Consider the following 23,124-nt stretch of genomic DNA (forward strand, 5'->3'; position numbering starts at 1 on the left):
ATATATATATATATATATATATGTATGTATGTATGTAAAAAAAATATGCATCAGCTATATTAATTTGATATAATGAAGGGAACAATAGGACAGGAACGGTAGGCACTTTTGTGCTCTTATGCACGCCCCTTATAGTCCTCTTAGGAATGGGGTGAGGTCAATAGTAGACAGTTTTTGGTTGAAGATTTTGGGATTTTAAGTAGAGACTATGGAGTAAGGTAATGAGTTCCAAAATTAGTTCCAGGTTTCTAAATACAAGATTAGTTCCAGGTTTCTAAATACAATTTCTGTATTTATTTCCCAAATGTTTTACCACCTTCAACACAATGGAGCTTCTCAACATATTGTCCATGTGATTTTTTTAAAAAAAAGATAATAAAAATGACAGACTAAGCAGTTAGTACCATTTCATAAGCCATTCAGCAGTATGTTAACAGAGCAACAAAACCAGTTATAACCATGTTCTTAGATATCAGTGGATGGCAAAATTAAGAGTCTAGGTCTCTTCTCTTTGTTTGTTTTCTGAATGGATAAGTCTGTTCAATAACTTATAGTTTCCAGTTCCAGTAATATTGGATCTCTTGAATGTTCTGTTCATTGCAACTGGGAAAACGGAATTACCAGCTTTGTAATAATCTAGTATATTAAATTCTGACTTGAAGGTGGTTGAAACTAATCTTGGTTTTGGTAGACTATCTTGTTTCCTAGTTTAGAAAAAATGGGAAATTAAGCTAAAGTTTTCTTGCCTTGTCTAAGATTGTTGTAAACTGATTGCATAATGTAAAAGTATTTGAACATTAAAATGAAAATGTTCCAGTATTTCACTATATGCACTATTGATAGCATATCCCATTATGATTTCCAGACCCATATCCATTGGCATTTCAAAGTGTTTTTTAATACATTTCTCTTTTTTATACCAATGAATGTATAGGGGGGGAAAAACCCTATACTAAACAAAATCATTTGTGCTTGGGTTCCTCAGCAAGGCAAGTGTTCATGCTGATTTGTTCTTCCACTATAAATCAGGCTGTGGTCACCAAAGGAAAAGGAAAAGGAAGGCATTCCTGGTTAAGAAAGTAGCTGAACCTTTCCCAAGACAAAGTTGCACAATTTACAAGCAATATCCTGGATTACTCAACCAAGATTCATTGTGACATGAAAATTAAAAAAAACAATACCAGAAGAACTTTCAAAATCCTATTATTTCTCCATCTATACACAACTAACACCAGGAAATTAAAGTAAAGGGTGTTGACTATATATATAGAATAAAAAGTGGGATGGAATTATTTTGTTTCCATTCCAGATCTGGTAACAGATTGCTGTTCCCCTTGGACAAAATATAGTGAGGTAGGATCCTCTTTTCCATCCATCTTTCAATTGTATAGGTAACCATGTTTGTGTGTGTGTGTGTGTGTAATGGTTCCCGTGAGATGAGGTAAGTAAGAAAATACACGGCATGATTGAGTGACTGGCTTAGTATGAAGAATGTTACTTGAGTGTAAACTGCTCCCATGGGGAAAAAACAGTGGTGGGATTCAGCCAGTTCGCACCACTTCGGGAGAACCGGTTGTTAACTTTCTGAGCAGTTTGGCAAACTAGTTGTTGGAAGAAATCATTAGGGTAGAGAACCGATTGTTAAATTACTTGAATCCCACCACTGGGAAAAAATAATGTGATTGTAGACTCATAAATTACGGCGCACTCAGCAATAGGCAATGTGATTCTTCCTGGAATTCATGTTATAGTAAGACAAAAATTTCATATTCAATTTCACAGGAGTTCTACAATGAGCAAGATCAATTATTTCAATTTTTTTTATTTATTTAAAAAAAACTTTTTTAAATTCTGGAAGAATACTTATAGCATCAAAAATTTACTAATAAATTTTACTACTAAAATCTGCAAGAAATCATGTATCTTTTTAAAGTTAAAAAGGGTTTAAACAAGTGGTTGCTTGCTAGTTCAAATCTAATGACAAATTGGGATTGTAGACAACAGTGTTAAATTCTTCAGATGTAAACTGTGTTTAGAGCTGACTCTTCAAATTTCCCCTTTGTATTAATGACCCCAAATATAGGGACCATGGTGTATAATTTAAAGATTCATCTCTGTAACCTTATTTTACATTTAGTGTGACAGCAGATAAACATAATTCTCAATTGGCTGAGGTTACTCACTGTGCTAAGCCATACAAAAATTCTTTGAAATCACAGTTACAGTGTTTATGCAGTGAGAGAACAGCATTACTGGTTAATTACTGGTAGTTGTTTTTCTTTTCCTATTCAATCATTCCACCAAGATATAATATATAAAATACTAAATAAAGCTATAGAAGCCATTACAATGATTTCAAAATTTTCTAGGTACTCGTTCCACCATGGACAGTCTTGCTGAAGCAAACATCAACTTCACTGTGGACTTCTTAAAAAGGATAGAAGAAGAGCAACCCAATAAGAACATCTTTTTCTCTCCACTTAGTATCTCAGCAGCTTTAGGTATGGTCAGTTATGGTGCCAAAGGTAACACTGCTGCTGAAATGAGAAAGGTAGGAATCTTCATGTTAATCAGGAAGTATTTTCTACTTACGACTTTCCTTTTAGAGAACCTGTCTGTTCTCTATTCAGCAGAGGTGGGTTTCAGCAGGTTCTGACTAGTTCTGGAGAAGCAGTAGCGGAAATTTTGAGTAGTTCGGACAACCGGTAAATGCCATCTCTGACTGGTCCCACCCCCATCTATTCACTGCCTCCCGAGTCCCAGATGATTGGGAGGAAATGGAGATTTTGCAGTAAGCTTCCCCTGGAGTGGGAGGGAATGGAGATTTTACAGTATCCTTCCCCTGCCGCGCCCACCAAGCCACTCCCACAGAACCGGTAGTAAAAAAATTTGAAACCCACCAATGCTATTCAGAGAAGATTGAGAGTTAGCAATCAGGAAATCAGGAGTACTTAAAGTGAAGGCAAATCCAGAACTCATAAATGTAATTGATAAGCTAAACTAAAGTGACATTTCTAAAAAAAAAAAAAAAAAAGTCAGAAAAACAGCTCATAATTTTTATTTTATTTTATTTTAATTTTCTCAGATCACTTAGACTAGACCCACCCACCCCCAACCTCTAAATGCTGTTGCTATTGCTATTGCTGATAAGTAGGATTAATTGGGGTGATAGAGATTGTGACTCAAACATTTGGACAATAACATGTGAAAGAATGCTGGTCTATGTGGTATCTATTAGAATCACTCTTAAAGATAGTCCCTTCCATGTTTCTCGGTGGCCCTGGGGAAAAAAGGATGCCTTTGTTCTAGCAGCTTCCAAGGAAACTGAATCATGACAGAAGGAAATGGTGACATAGTTCACAACCTCCCATCTATTTTGTATTGCAGGTCCTTCATTTTGATAAAATCACAGAATCCAGGACGTCTACAAACTTGCTTGTAAGAGAATTTTTATTAAATTTCATATTATTGCTAATTCTACACACATATACACCCACATATAGGGGGTGTTAAGTCCTTGCAGTTATGACTCCGCCCAGCCGGCCCAGTTCCTGCTGTCCCTGATTGGCTGAGATGCATGCAGCCAAATAGCAGGAAAACACAGTGCGATTATTAGTTCCAACCATCTGACAGCTCCCTATTTAAACAGCTGTCAGACGGCAACTAGTTTGTCAGTGTGTTAGCTGGCATGGAGCTTGCCTTGTTCCGTTAGTTATTGTTGTAGTTAGAAATGAGGTGTTATGTTATATTACCCAAGCCTTCATCTATTCTTGCCTAGTTCTCCATACAGAGCAGGGGGAGGGCTGTATGTGTGTCAGCATTTGGTGTAAATGCCTTGGAATTGTGGGCAAGATATGTGCCTATGAATTTATTTATTTTATTTTATTAATTATTTTGTCACACAGTATATATAAGCAGAAGCATGAAATAATTATACAATATATAAGCATATATATGAGTATGGGTATGTAATAACTATATTAATTGGATATAACAAAAGGAAACAATAGGACAGGAACGGTAGGCACTCTTGTGCTCTTATGCACACCCCTTACAGACCTCTTAGGAATGGGGTGAGGTCAATGGTAGATAGTTTTTGGTTGAAGCTTTGGGGATTTTGGGAAGAGACCACAGAGTCAGGTAGTGTATTCCAAGCATTAACAACTCTGTTACTGAAGTCATATTTTCTGCAATCAAGATTGGAGCGGTTCACATTAAGCTTAAATCTATTGTGTGCTCGTGTAGTGTTGCGATTGAAGCTGAAGTAGTCTTCGATGTAATGTCCTGTCCTTTGGTCCTTGAAGGTTCAATGTGACAAACCTGGTGGACCTCACAACCAGTTCAAGGAACTCCTATCAGCCATTAACCAACCTGCTAAAAACTATACATTGAGCATAGCCAATCGGCTGTATGGATCGAACGTTTATGAATTTCTCGAGGTGAGCAAGAAACTTCCCATTCTTTCCACTCTATGTGAAACTCTGACCTATTGAGGGTGCAAGTAAAATTTATTTCTCTATCCTTAGAAGTAAGCATAGATAGCCAAATTAGATAGGTGGGGTGTTAGGACAAAATCTTGTTCTCCCTTCCTTTTTCATGGAAATTTCCATTTTGACATTATTAAATAGTTAAAATAGTGGGTGCTCAAAAGAGGGATCATATTAGCAATGATGCTTTCTTTGAGTTGCATGCAACTGACATCAATGCAGTTTTGTAAACAACAATGCAGTTTCTCAGTGTTTATTTTCAAGTTCCCGGTATGCCCTACTGATTCTGATCCTAATTAGTTTTTTGGGATCTGTTATGTATTCATGTTTGTACCTTTAAATATTTGAGCGGGAAATCAGCACGTTGCTGATTGGTCGAAGCCTCCAGCAGTACTGTATAAAAGGAGAGGTTTTTCACCCAGCCTGTTGCTGGGTTCACCCTATATTAAAGAGCTGTTGTCACTACCCTGGTCTCCAGCCTCGTTACTTCCCGAACTTAACATTGGCGACGAGGGTGGGATTTCGAGGCTAAGGAGAACCAGAACCGAGCTGAAGCACGATAGACCCGAACCCAGCAAACCCAGGGCAGAAAAGCGGAGATGGCCAGTTACACTCCGCCCGCACCGTTTGACCCGGCTAAAGAGAAATGGGGAACGTATATGACCCGTTTCGAAAGCTTTCTAGAAGCCAACGAACTGCACGGAGTTCCAGATAACCGAAAGAGGGCTTATTTCCTAAGTCACTGCGGTCCGGAGGTCATCGACATCGCGGAAGCCCTGGCAGAGCCAATGCCGTTGCAGTCGGTGTCGTGGCCAACCTTACAGACATTACTAAGAAACCACTTCGCACCCACGCCGTCCAAATACGTGCGGCGGTTTGAATTCGGAGAGCGAAGGCAGATGGAGGGCGAATCCATAGGCGACTACATGGCCGCCCTAAGAAGAGCATCCAAGGACTGCGGATACCGTGACCTAGACGAGGTGCTCCTCGAGCAACTCATCCGAGGGGTCAAAGACATCCGTTTGCGGCGGCTGCTGGCAAAGAGCAACCTCACGCTAGCCAGCGCTCTGGGCGAAGCCAGAGCATGAAATGTCATCCCAGGCAGCAGAGACACTGCAGAAGCCGGTCCCACAAAAGGCGGCGCAAGGCAACTCCGGTGCACCAGGAGGAGGTTCAGACCGAATCCGACGGTGAAGGCGAGGAAGGGTCTGCCGCACCGATAAACGCGACAAAGGGGACCGAGGCGAATGCGGAAGCTGCGGGGTCAACACCAGCGCCAACGCTGCAAGTTTAAAGACGCGACATGTCGGTGTGGGAAGAAAGGGCACCTAGCTCAAGTCTGTCGGCGGCCCAACCTTCCCGCTGAAAATTCAAATCGGCCAATCAGGCGCGGAATCGGCAAGGCGGCCCGCGATTGGCTCAAACAAAAAGGCGCGGATTCCAACCAAACAACTGTGGTTATAGGCGCGCCTCGACCAAAGTGGAGAAGAAGATCTTCACCAAGCCAAAATAGAGGGAGTACGGTGCGGCTTGAAGTAGACACGGATCAGCGATCACCATCATGTCCTGGGACACTTTGGCGAAGTCGCTGCCGTCCGTCATGAGCGCCACCTGCAAGCACAACGGCTACGAGTGCACGACTACCAGGGGAATCGCATCCCTGTTCGAGGGACCACCTCCGTCCGAGTCGAGTACGGTCCACATAAAAAGACCCTGCCCATCACGATTGTCGAAGGAACTCTGCCCAGTCTGTTGGGACTAGACTGGTTTCGTGCCCTGGGCATGGGAGTGACTGGCATCTACAGAAGTGACTGTAACCTGAAAGACATTCTCTTTAACGAGTTCGAAGATGTCTTCAAGGACTGCCTGGGCAAGTACAAGGGGACCCCTATTTCCTTCAACTTAGACCCCCAGGTAGCCTCCATTAGGCTTAAGGCGAGGAGAGTCCCTTTTGCCCTAAAACCAAAAATCGATAAGGAGCTGGATAAGCTCATTAATCAGGGAATTTTGGTGCCAGTCGACCACGCAAAGTGGGAGACGCCAATCGTCACCCCCATCAAACCGGACGGGTCAATTAGAATTTGCGCTGACTACAAGGCGACGCTTAACAAAGCCTTACAGAAAAGCGCTTACCCGGTTCCCGTGGTGCAACACTTATTCCACCCTTTGGGGCAAGGGCAAGTCTTTGCAAAGTTAGACTTGGCCCAAGCCTACCAACAACTGCCAGTAGACGCCCGCACAGCCGAAGCCCAAACGATAGACAGGGGGGCCTTCAAGTGCACCCGATTGCAATTTGGGGTCAGTGTGGCACCAGGGCTGTTCCAAAACCTGATGGAACGACTACTGCAGGGGCTCCCAGGGGTAGTTCCTACTGATGATGTCCTAATTTCAGGGAAAACATGGAGGAATTGGGGAGCGGTTAAGAAAGGTCTTGAGCATTTTCCGGACAGCGGACTAAAAGTCAAGACAAACAAATGCCAGATCGGGTCGAATCCGTCGATTTCTTGGGCTACCGGATAGACAAGAAAGGAATTCACCCTACTGAGAGCAAGGTTAAGGCAATTAGGAAGGCTCCAGCGCCCAAAAACAAAGCAGAGCTGCAGGCATTCCTGGATTGGTTAATTTTACGGTCTTTTAAAGAACAAAGCGACTGCTATGGAACCGCTGCATAGGCTCTTAGGAAAAATACTGTTTGGTCTTGGGGAAAGTCAGAAAATAGGGCGTTTGAAGCAGTAAAGAACCTGCTCTCAAGTGATAGCCTGCTCATCCAATATCACGACTCATTACCCCTAGTATTGGTTTGCGATGCCTCCCCTTATGGGGTGGGGGCTGTACTCAGCCATCGACTTCCAAACGGCACAGAAGCCCCCATAGCGTTCTACTCTAGAACAATGTCCTCCCCAGAGAGGAACTACAGCCAATTAGACAAAGAAGCACTAGCCATTGTATCAGGGGTCAAAAAATTCCACGAGTATGTCTTTGGGCGGAATTTTGAAATCGTGACTGACCACAGACCACTACTAGGGATACTGGCTGGCGACCGCCCAACGCCTGTGGCACTTTCGCCACGCTTGACCCGTTGGACTATATTTCTAGCCGCTTATTCGTACAAGCTGCAGCATCGGCCAGGAAAAGAAGTGGGGCATGCAGACGCGTTAAGCCGATGCCCACTACCAGGGGCGACCGAAGACCCCACTCCGGGGACGCCCATCTTACTTATTGACTCGTTGGACTCTGGCCCAGTCACATCAAAGGAAGTGGCTCGGGCATCATACCGGGACATTGTGTTAAGGACTGTACTCGGTTGGGTACAGAGAGGGTGGCACCGCTTAACGGTTCAAAGAATTTGTTAAAAACGAGATGAGCTCTCGGCTGAAGGGGGATGCCTGTTATGGGGTGATCGTGTAATAATTCCTGAGAAGTTAAGGGGAAAGGTATTGGACCTCCTCCACGAGGGTCACCCAGGGATCGTAAGGATGAAGGGGTTAGCTAGAAGCTATGTATGGTGGCCACTCATGGACGCAGAGATTGCTGAGAGAGTAGGGAAATGCCAAGCTTGCCAAGAGTCCAGACCTCTTCCCCCAACGGCCCCAGTCAGAGAATGGGAAAAGCCCCAAGGGCCTTGGTCACGAATCCACATTGATTTTGCTGGCCCTTTTCACGGCCAAACATTCCTAGTGGTTGTAGATGCATTTTCCAAATGGCTGGAAATCATAATCATGAAATCCACTACGGCCGAAGCAGTAATCGCAACTCTGCGCCACCTATTCGCAACTCACGGGTTGCCGGACACTCTGGTGTCCGACAATGGGCCCCAATTCACGGCAGCCCAGTTCGAAGAATACCTGGCAGAGGAAGGCATCCGACATGCCCTCTCTGCGCCTTTCCACCCTGCGTCGAATGGCCTTGCAGAGCGTTCCGTCCGGAGCGCTAAGGAGGCCTTGTCCAGGCTCAAGCCAGGTGACTGGCAAACAAAAATAGACTTTTTCCTAGCCGTCCAGCACAGAACCCCAAGCACGGCCACCGGGAAAAGCCCAGCCGAATTGCTAATGGGACGGAAACTCCGGTGCCCACTTGACCGCTTGAACCCCCATTACACACCCGATGGGTACAAGGGCGAACTAGAGAAGACAAGGGAAATGAGCATAGGCGACCGGGTGTGGGCCCGAAACTATGGGGACGGCCCTAGTTGGTTCGCAGGGCAAATAATAAAGATAACCGGCCCAAAATCGTACGTGGTAGAGCTACCAGACAACCGAGTGTGGAGGCGCCACATAGATCAGTTAAGGAAACGAATAACTGACCAAACCGAACCAATTGACATAGAGCATGACCAATACCAATTTGAATCCACAGTTGACAATGACCCGGGGGAGGCGCAAGACTTAGCTGAGGTCCCAGAGTTCCAGCGACGCCATCAGGTTCCCGAGGGAAGCAGCAGGGAAAGTTCCAAAATTAATCCAAGGCCGGAGGGCCAAGAAAAAGAGTCGGCCAACAATCCAGAGCCCGTTGGCCCAGAGAAAGAGCTGGGAGGAGAAAACAGCCCCTCCGACCAGCTCAAAACACCACCCAGAACTGAACCGCGCAGGTCAGAAAGAACGAGGAGACGCCCAGGTTATTTGCGTGACTACGTCGAAAAATAACATGTAAATAAATATGTAAATAGAGGCAAAGTGTTTTCTGGGAGGGGAGGAGTGTTATGTATTCATGTTTGTACCTTTAAATATTTGAGCGGGAAATCAGCACGTTGCTGATTGGTCGAAGCCTCCAGCAGTACTGTATAAAAGGAGAGGTTTTTCACCCAGCCTGTTGCTGGGTTCACCCTATATTAAAGAGCTGTTGTCACTACCCTGGTCTCCAGCCTCGTTACTTCCCGAACTTAACAGGATCGGTCAGAGTTGGTTAGGGTCCAATCTGGCAAATAACCAGTACCAACTGCAATTCCTGATTGACCGTATATGATGATAATGAGGGAATTAATATACTGAAACATTTTCTTTCATTCTGTGTAGCAATACCTAAGGTGCATTAAAGAACTTTATAATGCCGAATTGGAAAGAGTTGACTTTGATAATGCCGTTGAGGAAGCTAGAAAGAAAATTAATTCCTGGGTTGAAAGCCAAACAAATGGTAAGAAGGCATAGGTTAATCTTCATTTTCTTTGCCATTAATCAGTTAGGAAGGCTCATTGGGTTTCCCATAGTGAATGGCAGAAAAGCAGAATTTTTAGCTCTATGTGTCTCCTTGAATATTACATCATGAAGATTGCATGTGATCACATAGTTCAGGGGTGTCAAACTCAAGGCCCATGGGCCAGATTCGGCCCATGGGGTGCTTAAATCTGGCCCATGAGGCCATCCTGGAAATATCAAAGGACCGGCCTACAGTGCCTCTGCCAGCCAAAAGGCCTGTTTTCAGCCTCCACAGCTTCCGGCAGCAGTCTACCGACCGAAAAAGGACCACACAAAGGCCCCACACACTCCCGTTTTGGCCTACCTGACCTCCAGCAATACTCTATCAGCCCAAAATGGGCCATGCAGGGGCTCTGCATTGCCTGTTTTTGGCTGGCAGAGTGCTGCAAGAGGACTGGACTGGATTGGATTACAATTATGTGGCCTCATGTAAGTGCTTGATCTGGATAGAAAACAAGCACTTGTTATGTAAGTATGTTAATACTACAGTTTAATGCCAAATTTTATACATTGTAGGTCCATTTCATCTACAATCAACAATCTATAATTGACAGCCATTTTTATTTACTATCCTGCAAATTGACCTCTGCTGTTAGATCTTGTATTAGATCATGTTATTCATGCTATTGTATTTTTATTATTAGCTGAATAATAAAAATACAATAGCATCAATAGCTTTTCTGCCTGGAAAAGCAATTTACTATTAAACAATGGGGTATATATTTAGAAATTAAAAATTTAGTGGAGTATGAAGAATAAGTAATAAATATTTGCCAGTAATATCTGGTAGAAAAGATAGGAAAATGGTTATAGTAAAGAACTGTGGAAAGAAAGAAGAGGAAAAAATGGATCTCGACCCTGTGTCAAACACCCATCCTGGCCATGCCCAACCCCTGGCCACATTTACTATGACCAGCACACATACATACACACACATACCCACTGACCCTCCAAGGTCAAACACAACCCTGATGTGGCCCTCAATGAAATCGAGTTTGGCACCTCTGATATAGTTGCCCCATGCCTCTTCAATATGTAGATTTCTGAAGATCAAAATGTCATTTATGAATTCATACGTGGTCCTTATTTTATAAATATATATTTTAGCCAGTACTACCCAACATGTTCATTTGCACAGCCAAGCATACTCAATTAATATTCCTGATGTAATGCAGAAACACAGAAATAAACAAAGAATCTGCTTCTCTAGGGAAGCTCAAGACCTGAAGGTTTTTTTTTTTGATGTGCAGTGTATCCAAAGTTGTGCAGTGCAGTTTTTGCAGTGTATCCAAAATTGTATTTTTCTGCTTACACAGGATCAGAATTGTCACTGATTCTATAACTTTAGGATGAAGGTTTTGTACCCATCAAACTTTAAAATGTATGAAGGTAGTAAAGATTTCAGCTTGTTTTAAACTTTCATTCATTTTTTGTTTGCTGATAGGTGTTTGGATTACATTGGTATTTTAATTTTCCCCCCAGTATTCTTACTCAAAAAAATGTGTTGTAGAAAGGCATGTATTGTTGATAAATGTCTGTCACCTACTGATAACATTTTTAATGTTATTACTTTTTTAAAAGGTAAAATCAAGGACCTGCTTCCTCTTAACTCGCTTGACCAAAATACTGCATTGGTCTTGGTAAATGCTATATATTTCAAAGGAAAGTGGATGAGGCAATTTAATCCCAAGGATACACACGAAGCAGACTTTTGGACCAGTAAGGTATAGTACCTGAAAAATCCATGAGAATGGAAATGTATCAATTGCTGCACAATTGAATTAAACAACTAAAAATAATAATTTTGTTGAACATCATGGAAACGTAAAATCCTTGTTTATACAATGAGTTTTGTCCTGCACCAATAGGGTCTGAAAAGGAAATCTGATATAATAGCTGGCAATTGCAATCAATATTTCATGTTATAATTTCTCATATTATTATTATTGCTTTATATTGAGCATTACTTTATTTGTTATAGGAGCACAGCAAAAAAGTGCAAATGATGGCTCAAATTGACAAATTTAACTATGCTAAAATAACAAACCCACCAATGGAAGTGCTTGAGCTTCTCTATGATAAGGGAGACCTAAGCATGTTCATCTTTCTACCGGACAAGAATGGGACCACAAAAGAGGTAATTTGAGTTCTGAAATCATTTAGAAAGAGATTCAAATGAACTTGATATGTATCTTTTGAATAATTTTATTGCTAAGAAAGGCCTCTGATCACATATTCTTAAGAGGTTACCAAATGTTAATTATGATTTTTCTCTATTTTTCTCATTCATTTCTTATTTTTACACACACAAATGTATTTATATATATCAGGGATGAAATCCAGCAGGTTCTGACAGGCTCTGGAGAATCAGTAGTGGAAATTTGGGTAGTTCAGGGAACCGGCAAATACCACCTCTGGCTGTCCCCAGAGTGGGGAGGGAATGGAGATTTTGCAATATCCTTCCCCTGCCACGCCCACCAAGCCAAAAAAATTTGGATTTCACCACTGATATATACATACATACATACATCTCAAATATATATTTGCTGATATATATATATTTCAGAGAGAGAGAGAGGGAGAGAGGGAGAGAGAGAGAATGCGTCCCACTGAGGTATTTTGGTGTGAATGTGACCATTGAATTCAGGTCTCTCCAGTTCCAGTCCACTATTTTTCCATTGTTTTTCCATATCAGGCAGACCTAGCCATTAATACTGGCACAATTTTGGAGCTAGGGAGCAGAAACAGGCTTATTATGACCAATTTTCATCCCTTGATAATTTTCCGAGGATAGAATTTGATATTGAAGAAAGTTTTGCAAGTATTTAGCCCAATGTTTAAAAATTCAGTTGCTTACTAGCAATGTTTGCTTATCATGCAACAGCCCTTTATTATCTTCTTCATGTCCCTTCCTTCTGCTTCCGAATGAGGATTTTTGGAATATTTCCTTCTGCCTTTGACTAGCTAGAGTTTGTCATCCAAACCTGGACCAATAGTTAATCCTATTACATTTGGCTTAAAGAAAGCTCTCCAGGAATTGGGCTCTGAAATGGCTTTCCTGAATGCCAACAGCGTTAATATTCTTGTCCAGATACCATCCGAACCATTACCAAGCAAAAGTCAAAGCACACATTTTTGAACTTCAGCTTTTGACCCAGGCAGAAGTCTGTGCACCTATGGCTTCCGACACACCATGTTTTCTTCTAGTCTTTCTCCACCAAAAAATATGAAAATAATAATAATAGTACACAAAACTGTCTATATTTTGAATGCTGTTTTAAGAAATTTGTTTTTTTTAAAAAACCACTCTGATACAGCTTCCCAACAGATGTAAGCAATTCTTGGCTCCCAAACTTCAGTGAGAAGGAAGGCAATTAAGTCAGAGATTCTTCCATTTCGGAGTGTGGCTTGGTCCTATAGATGTCCATCTATGTATGGTTTTGAAGGCAGATTTTCCATCCCCAGGCAGTACAATAAGGATTCCAGAATAGAGATATTCGTTTTAGCTTTGGCATGTGCTGCTAAGTGTCCTGATGCTCCCTTCTTTAAAACTATCCTGCAAATTATTTTTTTTAAAAAAGGAATACTTTTGCAGATATATTTGCAGTTTACTTATTATGAAGAAATAATGCTATAATGGGAAGTTGTTGTTAGTTGCGAAGTCATGTCTGATCCATCGCAACCCCATGGACAACATTCCTCCAGGCATTCCTGTCTTTTATTATCCTCTGGAGTCCATTTAAACTCACCCCTACTGCTTCAGTGACTCCATCCAGCCATTTTGTTCTCTGTTGTCCCATTTTTCTTTTGACCTCAATCTTTCCCAGCATTAGGCTTTTCTCCAGTGAGTCCTTCCTTCTCATTAGATGGCCAAAGTATTTCAGTTTCATCTTCAGGATCTGGCCTTCTAAAGAGACGTCAAGGTTGATCTCATCTAGGACTGACCAGTTTGATCTCCTTGCAGTCCAAGGGACTCGCAGGAGTCTTCTCCAGCACCACAGTTCAAAGGCCTCGATTCTTTGGCGCTCAGCCTTTCTTATGGTCCAGCTTTCACAGCCATACATTGCAACTGGGAAAACCATAGCCTTGATTATATGCACTTTTGTTGTCAGGGTGATGTCTCTGCTTTTTAGTATGCTGTCTAGCTCAAGCGTCTTTTAATTTCTTGGCAGCAGTCCCCATCTGCGGTGATCTTGGAGCCCAGGAAAATAAAATCTGTCACTACCTCCATTTCTTCCCCATCTATTTGCCTGATAATTGGAAGTACAGGAAGTGATACTTTAATGTTTCTTGATCCCTTTTTCCAAATAATTTTTTCATTCATGTACACCTTCACAATGGCTCTCCTTTACCTGACAGATTGCGAGGCAATTCACTTATGAAAAATTTCAAGAGTGGACCAGTTCAACAAGCATGCAGAAGACAGTGATCAGGATTCTCCTGCCAAAATTCAAGTTGGAAGAAAAATATTTGCTCAAACCTACTTTAAGTGAGATGGGAATGAAGGATGTGTTTAATTCAGGCAAAGCTGATTTATCTGGCATATCTGGACATCGGGACCTGGTTGTATCTCAGGTTCATCATAAAGCCTATGTTGAAGTGAACGAAGAAGGTACTGAAGCAGCTGCTGCTACTGGTGTAGTTGTAGTTCCTTTAAGTGCTCAAATGGCTCGCCAGGTTATTGTAGATCACCCTTTTTTGTTCTTTATAAGAAATGCCACCAAGTACCTTCTTTTTGCTGGCCAAGTTTTCTCACCCTAAATACCAAGTGCTGCTACATTAAAAATATAGCATCTGTTGTAAGCAACCAAGACTTCTGCATTCCAAATTCCATTCTCAACTTGGCTAACAAGTTATTTCCTCTTAAGAATTATCCACTTTACCTTGATATGTGTGCGGAATCCAAAGTATACAAATCTGTATGTTCCTTGTGACATAGGGCCCTTAACTATAGAGAGCCTGACATACAGGAAGCAAAGGAAATGGGGAGTGGGGGTTTAGTGACTCCTAAAACTAACTCCCACAAATTAAGCCTCAAGCAGAGAACTTTACAACCTCTTTAAGATTGATAATGTGTATTTTTTTAACAATAGAAATATCCCATTTAAAGTTTGAAATCTCATAAAGAAGGCCTGGATCTCATCAATATCCCAATAATTAATTAGCATACACACACAAACACACACACACACACCACACAATATATTTGTGATGGAAGAAATGTGAGATATGCATTCTGTTAAATAAAAACAGATGAAACCAATGATTTCAATTGAAGAGTGCAGTAAAACCCACTACTAACCTTGTTGTTGTTTCTGAATATATAAGCTTCAGTGGATGGCTTGCTTAAGGTACTTTCTGATTTCTGATTATAAAATTTAAGCTTGAGTACATAGTAAACTGCTTTGTCTTCCATTCATAACTAAAAATCAGTGGAAAGACGTTTTGGCTTGCCTGTCACTTAGGATTACTACTTATGTTTCAAGTTGGTTTTATTCTGATTCTGTCCTCTATCCAGGCTAAAGATATTTTGTGATTTCTTGAGTATAAAACTACAGTAGTATCTTAATAAACATATACAGTACATCAAATAGTCTAAAGGTTATTTGTTACTCATATTTATTTCTGCACTTTCAAAACTCTTCTAAAGAAACAACCCTTGTCCCCCAATCTAGGTCTTGCCTATTTGACATCTCACCCTCCCACTTCTCATTAGACTTGCTCCAAATATTCACTGTAGGCTCCAACATCCACAATCTGACCAGAACAGTAGCAGACAGAGGACAATGAACCAAAGAACTTCCAGATATTGCTGAATCACAATTCCTACTGTTCTTTGCATTAGCTGTACAGGAAGTCCTTGATTCATGACTGCAGTTGGGATTGGGATTTCAATGCAGTTGTAAAGTGTGACCTTACATGATCATATGACTTGGTGACCACAATTCTGGCATGTATGCTTGCTGTTGTAAGATGCATAGTCATTTAATGGGAAGCAGAGAGAGTCCCACGTATGGAGCACAGGGTTCCCATAGCAGCTGGGGGAGGCCCAGCACAGACCAGGTGTGAGGTTTGGGAATGGTGCAGGGAGACCAGGCAAAGAATACTTTGTGACTCGGGCTTCTTGATGCACCATAGCTCTGGGACTATTCTTACTTACCCTTGACACAAAAGAAAAGAAGCCTGTGCAAATGAACACATTCACAAAATGAATGGTGACATTCTCCCTGGGTTACCCCTTCGTTGTCTGAAAATGGAGCTTAGAATTTAGAAGCCAGGACTTGTGCAGAACTGTGGACAGTTTGATATGCTTGAAAAATGTCTCTCTGGTTTTGAGAAAGAAAAGTCAGTGCCACTTAATGTCTGAAGCAAAGTCTCAGCTCTCTCGCTCAAAAAGTATACACCATCAGAGTCAAATATACTAAACTGAGGTAAGTGAGTAAAGAGAAGTTTCGATGATTTGGTGACATAGAAGCTTTTAATTAAAAAAAACCCATAGTAAATATACCAACAATTCCACAAAGTATGATCTCTTCCTATAATTAGATATCAGTTGAAACTGTAGAAGTATAGCAAGGACAGGAAATGGGTGTTGTGGTCAATTATATCACTCTTGTAACATCCTTATTGGCTCAGCATTAATTTCCTTCCTCAATTCTAAATGTTCCTATAGAACCATAAGAGACACTACTCTCCCATAACTTTAATGCCTCTTTCACTCATATGTTCCTCCAGATACAACCTTGGCCAATGAAACCTTAGCCAATACAGCCCTTGCCAAAAACACCAGAAGCTCTAGTTAAGCAACACCTGAAGAGTTGTTTGATTATATTCCATTGATCTATTCCAGTTGTTGAAAACTACATCGAGGGCTGAGGGATGCACTGGGTAGATTGGTGATGCGGCTAACGGGATGATGATGTTCATTTTGGGTCGAGGAGAAGATGTTTGTGTATTGGAGAAAGTAGATCTAACAAAGAACTTGAAGGGTGTACCTTTTTTTCAATCTTTTGCACATGATGAGAGAGAAACTCAGTCATCTCTTTGCCTAATTTCATTAGACATCCCCACCGATGAAGCCCCCCGCATTGGAATACTATCCAGACCAAAGGATAGAAGCCTCCTAACAGTTCACAGCACACCCCAAAGGCAACCTAAACAAGGGAATTGCAACATACTGTAGAAAAACTCCAACCTTCCAACTTTAATCAGTGTCACGGCCCTGATTACCTCAACATTCCATCCCCTTCATGATGGGCTTCCCCAGCTCTGCTGCCTCTACTGAAAGGGCTGCTTTGCCTAACAACAGAAATAACCCCCAGGTAAAGGGACAAGGACCCACCTAGTTTCCACAAGACAGATTTCTTATTTGGGCTTTTTCTACTAAAGTTGGGACTCAACAAATGTTGAAATAAATGGTCCTTCCTCCTCAGTGTTGTGCTTTTCCATGACAGTTTCCTTTTCCTTGTCAACATATGCTAAGCTTAAACTGACTTTCCTGCCTCCATTGGGCATCAAAAATGGCACTGCCAATTTTCAATAACCTGAGGGACTGTGATGTGTAGCAAAAAGGAGAGGCACATGCAGAGACATTGATTCTCCATGACCAAACAAGTGGCTCATAACTCACCTGCTGATAAATACAGATCCCAGCATTTATAATGGTTTGTGTAGATGTTATTAATGTGATTTCATTATTATAAGTTAGAATTAAATGTTAAAGATCTTTCCATTTTCAGAGACTATGAGCTGAAGAAAAGAGAAAACAACCGTAGTCAAAGTAACCAAAAATATCAACAGGCTTTCTAAATGACCTGAAATTTCAATAGCATTGTTATAGACTGGTAGTTATGAGCTGGAGCCCAAGCAACATACTCTATTCTTAGCTTTAAGTTGTTTTTTCTCAACATTTTAAGTCACATGGACTCCAGAGTGACAGATAATTAATCAGGAAACAATCAGAATTAATAATAGCTAAGTTTAATTTCAGCTGAAAGGTATAATATAATTTTAATTTTCAGTTTATATAACAAAACCTGTTCTTAATTAGGTGTTTAGTGAATCTGCCTGAATATCTCTTCATTTTAAAATTGAATATTAATGAAATTATGTTTATCTGGAACAGCATTGCCCTGGAGATCTACAGTATATGATTTCTACCTGATATTTACAAAAGTCCTTGAAACCTATGAGTTTTCCCAAGGGTAGAATGGACATGACACTGTTGGTTGTTTTGTGGTAAGCTATGTGTGTTTTCCACCTATGTACGGTATATCATTTCTTTATTTTAATATTTTTGCTTTTAAAGTGTTAACAATCCAAAATTGCCTTGATTCAGACTCTACATTTAATGTAAAAAAGCATGAGATAATAAATATGACTTCCATCTATCTCCTGCAAACTCATTTTGGGATCTGTCTATATGACTTTTCTGAAAAATGAGTTGTGCTTAGAGACTGGCAACCCTATTGGGGTTTTTTTAATGTGGCGTCTGCCCAAAAGAGCATCTCTGGATCTTTAGGCCTAACAAAATTTGATAGAAGAAGAAAAGGAACAACTGGGCCTGGAAAGGAATGATGTGGTGGAAACTGATGGGAGTAGGATGTTTATAAAAGTATGCTTTTTCCTTACTTGGGTGAGGTCTCTTGCCTGTGTGTGTACTGAGATCCACCAGTCTTTGCAAAGGCTTCCATAAAATTGTTTTGTAGTCCAACAACTTTGAGTTGGAGTTTTACTCCTCCCTGGACTCCTTTCACACTCCCATTAATGTGCCCACCAAAGGGTGCCTCTCTATCTACTTGCAATTGCTCACTTTTGAACTGCCAGGTTGTCAATGTTTGAAGAGAGCACTGTCCCACAGCCTCCCTTGGACTCAAACCCAGGCTTATTAAATTTGCAATCCAGTGTCCTAACTACATGAGCCACTGTGTTTCCATCAGACCTATGGGGAGGGTCCAGACAAGGAGACAGGAGTAGTAACTTCATCTTTGTTGTAAGATTTCATTAACAGAATCTTGCAAGTCTGAAAATACCTTTCCAGTCCCTCACTTTCACTCTCCTGAAAACTAGAGAGGGTTGTGTTGTGACCAAGGCCCAAGTAGTGATTACTAAACACAATTCTGTCCTCAACAAACTTATTTTATTAAAACAGCTGAGAATTAATTCATTCTTAGCTTAGTCCAAAACAAAATTCTTCATAAACAGTCCTTTGGCTTTATCATCAACCTTTGATGTCTTTGGCAACCTACCAAAGGCTTTTCTTGGCAAAACCCTCACAAAGTTCAAGAGATACTGACAAGAAGCATGGAAATCAACGTTGCTTTTCTATAAAGAACCCAACGGCTTTTTGCTGCTCTTTTAAGCCTTATGGGAGTGGCCAATCATCTTCTGGACTTACTCCCAGGTTGTCCTTTTTTCTTCAGCTGCTCTTACCTTCTGGAAGCTCTTTGCATGCATGCTCTAGGAACAGGCTCCTCCTGTTCCTCTGTCTCTCTGCTGTCAGCCTCTGGAGAGTCCGGAGTCTGTGCATCACTCCCAGACAGCCCTGGCCCCATCTCTGCCTCCAATGCAGAGCCCTCGTCCGGGCCTTCCCCTGACTCCAGGACTGGCCCATTGTCCTCCCCAGCCTCCTCACTGACTCCGTTGTCTGACTCCGTTGCCAGCTCCACAACAGGTCCCTTCTGAAATGCTTTTTGCCACCCCTCCCTGTTCAGACTCAAATTTGGTTTATCCCATCTTTGTCTTGGCTTCATCTGTTCTCCTTGTCTCCCAAATCATCCTAACATACCATTACAAAAGAAAAGACAAAACCATATTTAAAAAAAAAGAAAACCATGACCCACCTCTCCATTTATTAGATAGCCATATACTTGTATGGCAATAAGATCACTACCCCATTGTCTTCATTATTTTCCAGGAAATAAAACTCAGGGATCACAAATGTTGTTTCTGTGTTCAAGCTAAACTATTTTGGTATAGATGATAGAACACTGCAGTGCAATTTCTTTAACAAGTTTGAAGCCATATTTGATTAACTCTGATTTAAAAAACTTGCTCCTATTTTTGTCCTGTGATCTATTCTCCTAGATCAGGGGTATCAAACTTGATTTCATTGAGGGCCGCATCAGAGTTGTGTTTGACCTCAGGGGCTAGACTGGGTACAGCAGGGGTGGGAACGGCCAGCTTGATGTCACTCATGCCAGGGGTGTCTTGGTGGTCCGAGTGCTCTGCCAGAGAAAACCAGCTCCCAGCTCCCAAGCTCCATTTTTGGCTGTGACAGCCTCCTGCAATCCTCTGCCAGCAAAAATGGAGCTCAGGCGGAGGAGTGGGGTGGTGAGCAGCATGCGGCCCTCCCGAGCTCTTTTTCCCTGGTAGTGGCACCATGGCCCAGACCTTTGCTGTACAGGGCAGCCCTGTGGGCCAGATCTAAGCACCCCGTGGGCCAAATCCGGCCCCCAGGCCTTGAGTTTGGCACCCCTGTCCTAGATTAAAAGGAAAGGAAGGAAGCAGAGCCTTAAATAAAGTGTGAGCTAACCATTCATGGAGAACCGTTGTTCAGTTGTGTCTCTTCCTTCAAGAAAGACACAAACCCAATTAATACAAGGTTAAGCAGAAGCCTCATTGTCTGCAACAGAAGCATAAGGCTTCTCTCTTTCTGATTTTACTGACTGTGCCTCCATTGGCTACTTCCTATACAATCCCAGCCCTATGGGGATTACTCTACTGTGGGAATGATGCTAATTTAGATTTTTCTTAGACAAGATTCAGGATAAATATCGGGTGGAGTAGTAAAGCTGAAATAGAAAGAAAAGCTGCCTTCATGAAGTTTAATCAGAAGGCACAGATAGGTAGGGAAGTTGAGTATGGATACCGCGCATCTGTCTTAGAAGCAGGGTGATCAGTTAAAGAACCCAATCCAGCGGCTTGTTTAGATGAAAGTTAGTTATGCAATTGGATTTGGGTTCGCACAAACCCCAGTATAGCTTCCTGAGTTTCTTTTTTTTAATATATATATTAAAAAGTTTTTTTATTTTCCATAATAATTCCCACAATTTGACCAGTGTACAGTACAATCACTATCCAACAATCAATCCTATACTCAAATTATGCTCAATCGGGCCTGCTCAGTCGCCACTCCCTTCCTTAATCCTTTCTACCCTTCTCATTCTTCTTCTACTTTCCCCACCATCTTCCTCCTCACTTTCCTACTTCCCCTCCTCCTTCCCACTTCTCACTTCCATCCTTTCTAACCCTCTATCTTCCCCTCCTTCTTCTCCTCCTATCCTTTCTTCCCCCTCCCTTCTTTCCTACCTACCTACCTACCTGCCTACCTACTTTCTTCCTTCTTTACTCCTCTTTCCTTACCCTTTCCCTTCAGGAGTGGTTACCAAGCAGTCCCGACTTTACACCATTCCAACTTGTTTAATTCTACCATTATTCCTGTACAATGGCAATCAATCAATTTATAATCTTCCCCCTTCCCCCCCCCCCATTTCCCCTCCCTCCTCCCCCCCTCCGAGACTTCCCAGAACAGAATACAGGGTATAGTAACTAACAAACATAATCTAAAATATAACATAAAACATAATTCATTTCACACCATCACACTATCAATTCCCTTCTTTCTTAAACTCTAATACATAGCAAATCCTAACTTCACTCAAAACTAATTGGTATTTTTTAATCTGATACCTATTTTGAATATAATCAATCCACTTTCTCCATTCCAAAATATATTTTTCTTGTGTATAGTCTTTCAAGGAGGCAGAATTTTTTGCCATTTCTGCTAAATTTGATACTTTACTAATCCATTCTCCAATTGTAGGTAAATCTTCTTCCTTCCAATATTATGCAATCAATAATCTTGCAGCAGTTATTAAATTCAAAATCAATTCTGTCTCTATAACAGTGCAATCTGGAATTATTCCTAATAAAAAGAACTGTGGAACAAACTTGATCTTCTTTTTCAAAATGTTCTGCATAATCCACCATATTTTAATCCAAAAAGCTTTAACTTTTTTGCAAGTCCACCATATATGATAATAAGTAGCATCCTCACAATCACATCTCCAATATTTTGCTTTCACATTTGGATACATACACGACAGCTTCCTAAGTTTCTTTAAGTTGGCCAAATGCAATTTATACAGTAAACTGTGTTTCAGTGCTCTTAAGACATCCCAAGTATTTATAGCTTTTATATTCTTCATTTTGAACATTTAACATGATGAACTGCTATAAAAAGGAATGCTTGCCTAATAGAACACAACTAAATCCAATAGAGGTTACACCTTGTTCACAATGGCCAGAGATTATTCTGATTCTTCTTGAACAGATTTCTTGTAAAGGAAGTCTTCTTGCTTTGATCTTCTTCTCTGTTTAATGGGACATCTCTTTACTCTTTGCCTGACTTGAGTTTTGTCTGACTAACAATGGAGTTGGACTTCAACTCTCCTTTTTTCCAGCATCCCAATCAGTCGGTTCATTTTAAGAATTATATTCTTCTTTCACTTGGGATTTTGAATCAGGTGTATCGTACATGTATTCACATGCCCATGTAAGGGATAGCATTTTGTTTGCAATTAGCCTATACAGATCACCACAGAAACCAAGATGTGAGCAGGTCCAGAACTCTATCAGAGTGAGATGTTTGGTGTACTGTAATTATGTTAATATTAATATTATTTCTTCTTTTTTGTGGTAAGATAGGGTTTTTAATTGAGGTATAGAATATTTCATTTAGAATACAGTATGAAGGGAGTCTACAAATTAAATTCTATCACCAACAACATCCATGTTTCTTTTGAAAAGAAAAAGCATCTTATTAACGTAGGTTAAATGTGACTTAACTTAGAGATTGGGTTAACAGAATAACAGAGTTAGATGGGACCTTGGAATTCTTCTAGTCCAACTTCTGCTCAGGCAGGAAACCTTATACCATTTCAGACAAATGGTTTTCCAATCTCTCCATAAAAACTTCCAGTGTTGAAGCACCCACTATTTTTGGAAGCAAATCATTCCACTGATTAATTGTTCTAACAGGAGATTTCTCCTTAGTTCTAGGTTGGATCTTTCTTTGATTAATTTCCATCCACTGATTCTTGTCCTGCCTTCAGGTGCTCTGTGGAATAGCTTATCCCCCTCTTCTTTGTGGCAGCCCCTATCATGTTACCCCTAGTTTTTGTTTTCATTAAACTAGACATATCCAATTCCAGCAAACGTTCTTTATATGTTTTATCCTCCAGTCCCCTAATCATTTTTGTTGCTTTTCTCTGTACTCTTTCTAGAGTCGCAACATTTTTTACATCAGGTTCAGATGTGAGTTTCAGCAGATTCTGACCAGTTCTGGAGAACCAGTAGCGGAAATTTTGAGTAGTTCGGAGAACTGGCAAATACCACCTCTGTCTGGCCCCAGAGTGGGGAGGGAATGGGAATTTTGCAGTATC

General features: G+C 41.2%; 1 protein-coding gene across 1 annotated transcript; it reads left to right on the forward strand.

Moving 5' to 3' along the window:
• Positions 1-1,249: 1,249 nt before the first annotated feature.
• Positions 1,250-15,258, forward strand: LOC131194392 (serpin B3-like). The gene is made up of 8 exons (XM_058175324.1): positions 1,250-1,353; positions 2,370-2,551; positions 3,388-3,438; positions 4,305-4,439; positions 9,500-9,617; positions 11,261-11,403; positions 11,661-11,816; positions 14,039-15,258. Exons 2-8 carry the CDS (start codon positions 2,384-2,386, stop codon positions 14,438-14,440), a joined length of 1,173 nt encoding a protein of 390 aa, XP_058031307.1. The 5' UTR covers positions 1,250-1,353; positions 2,370-2,383; the 3' UTR covers positions 14,441-15,258.
• The last annotated feature ends 7,866 nt before the right edge of the window (positions 15,259-23,124 follow it).

This window comes from Ahaetulla prasina, chromosome 3, assembly GCF_028640845.1.
Source record: "Ahaetulla prasina isolate Xishuangbanna chromosome 3, ASM2864084v1, whole genome shotgun sequence".
NCBI lineage: Eukaryota > Metazoa > Chordata > Lepidosauria > Squamata > Colubridae > Ahaetulla > Ahaetulla prasina.

What these genes read in the sequence shown, in the direction of transcription:
- LOC131194392 (XM_058175324.1), top strand. Translation starts at nt 2,384, where the DNA reads ATGGACAGTCTTGCTGAAGCAAACATCAACTTCACTGTGGACTTCTTA. An exon ending in CTGCTGCTGAAATGAGAAAG is followed by an intron (nt 2,552 to 3,387) that starts GTAGGAATCTTC and finishes TTTGTATTGCAG; the next exon opens with GTCCTTCATTTTGATAAAAT. An exon ending in ACGTTTATGAATTTCTCGAG is followed by an intron (nt 4,440 to 9,499) that starts GTGAGCAAGAAA and finishes CATTCTGTGTAG; the next exon opens with CAATACCTAAGGTGCATTAA.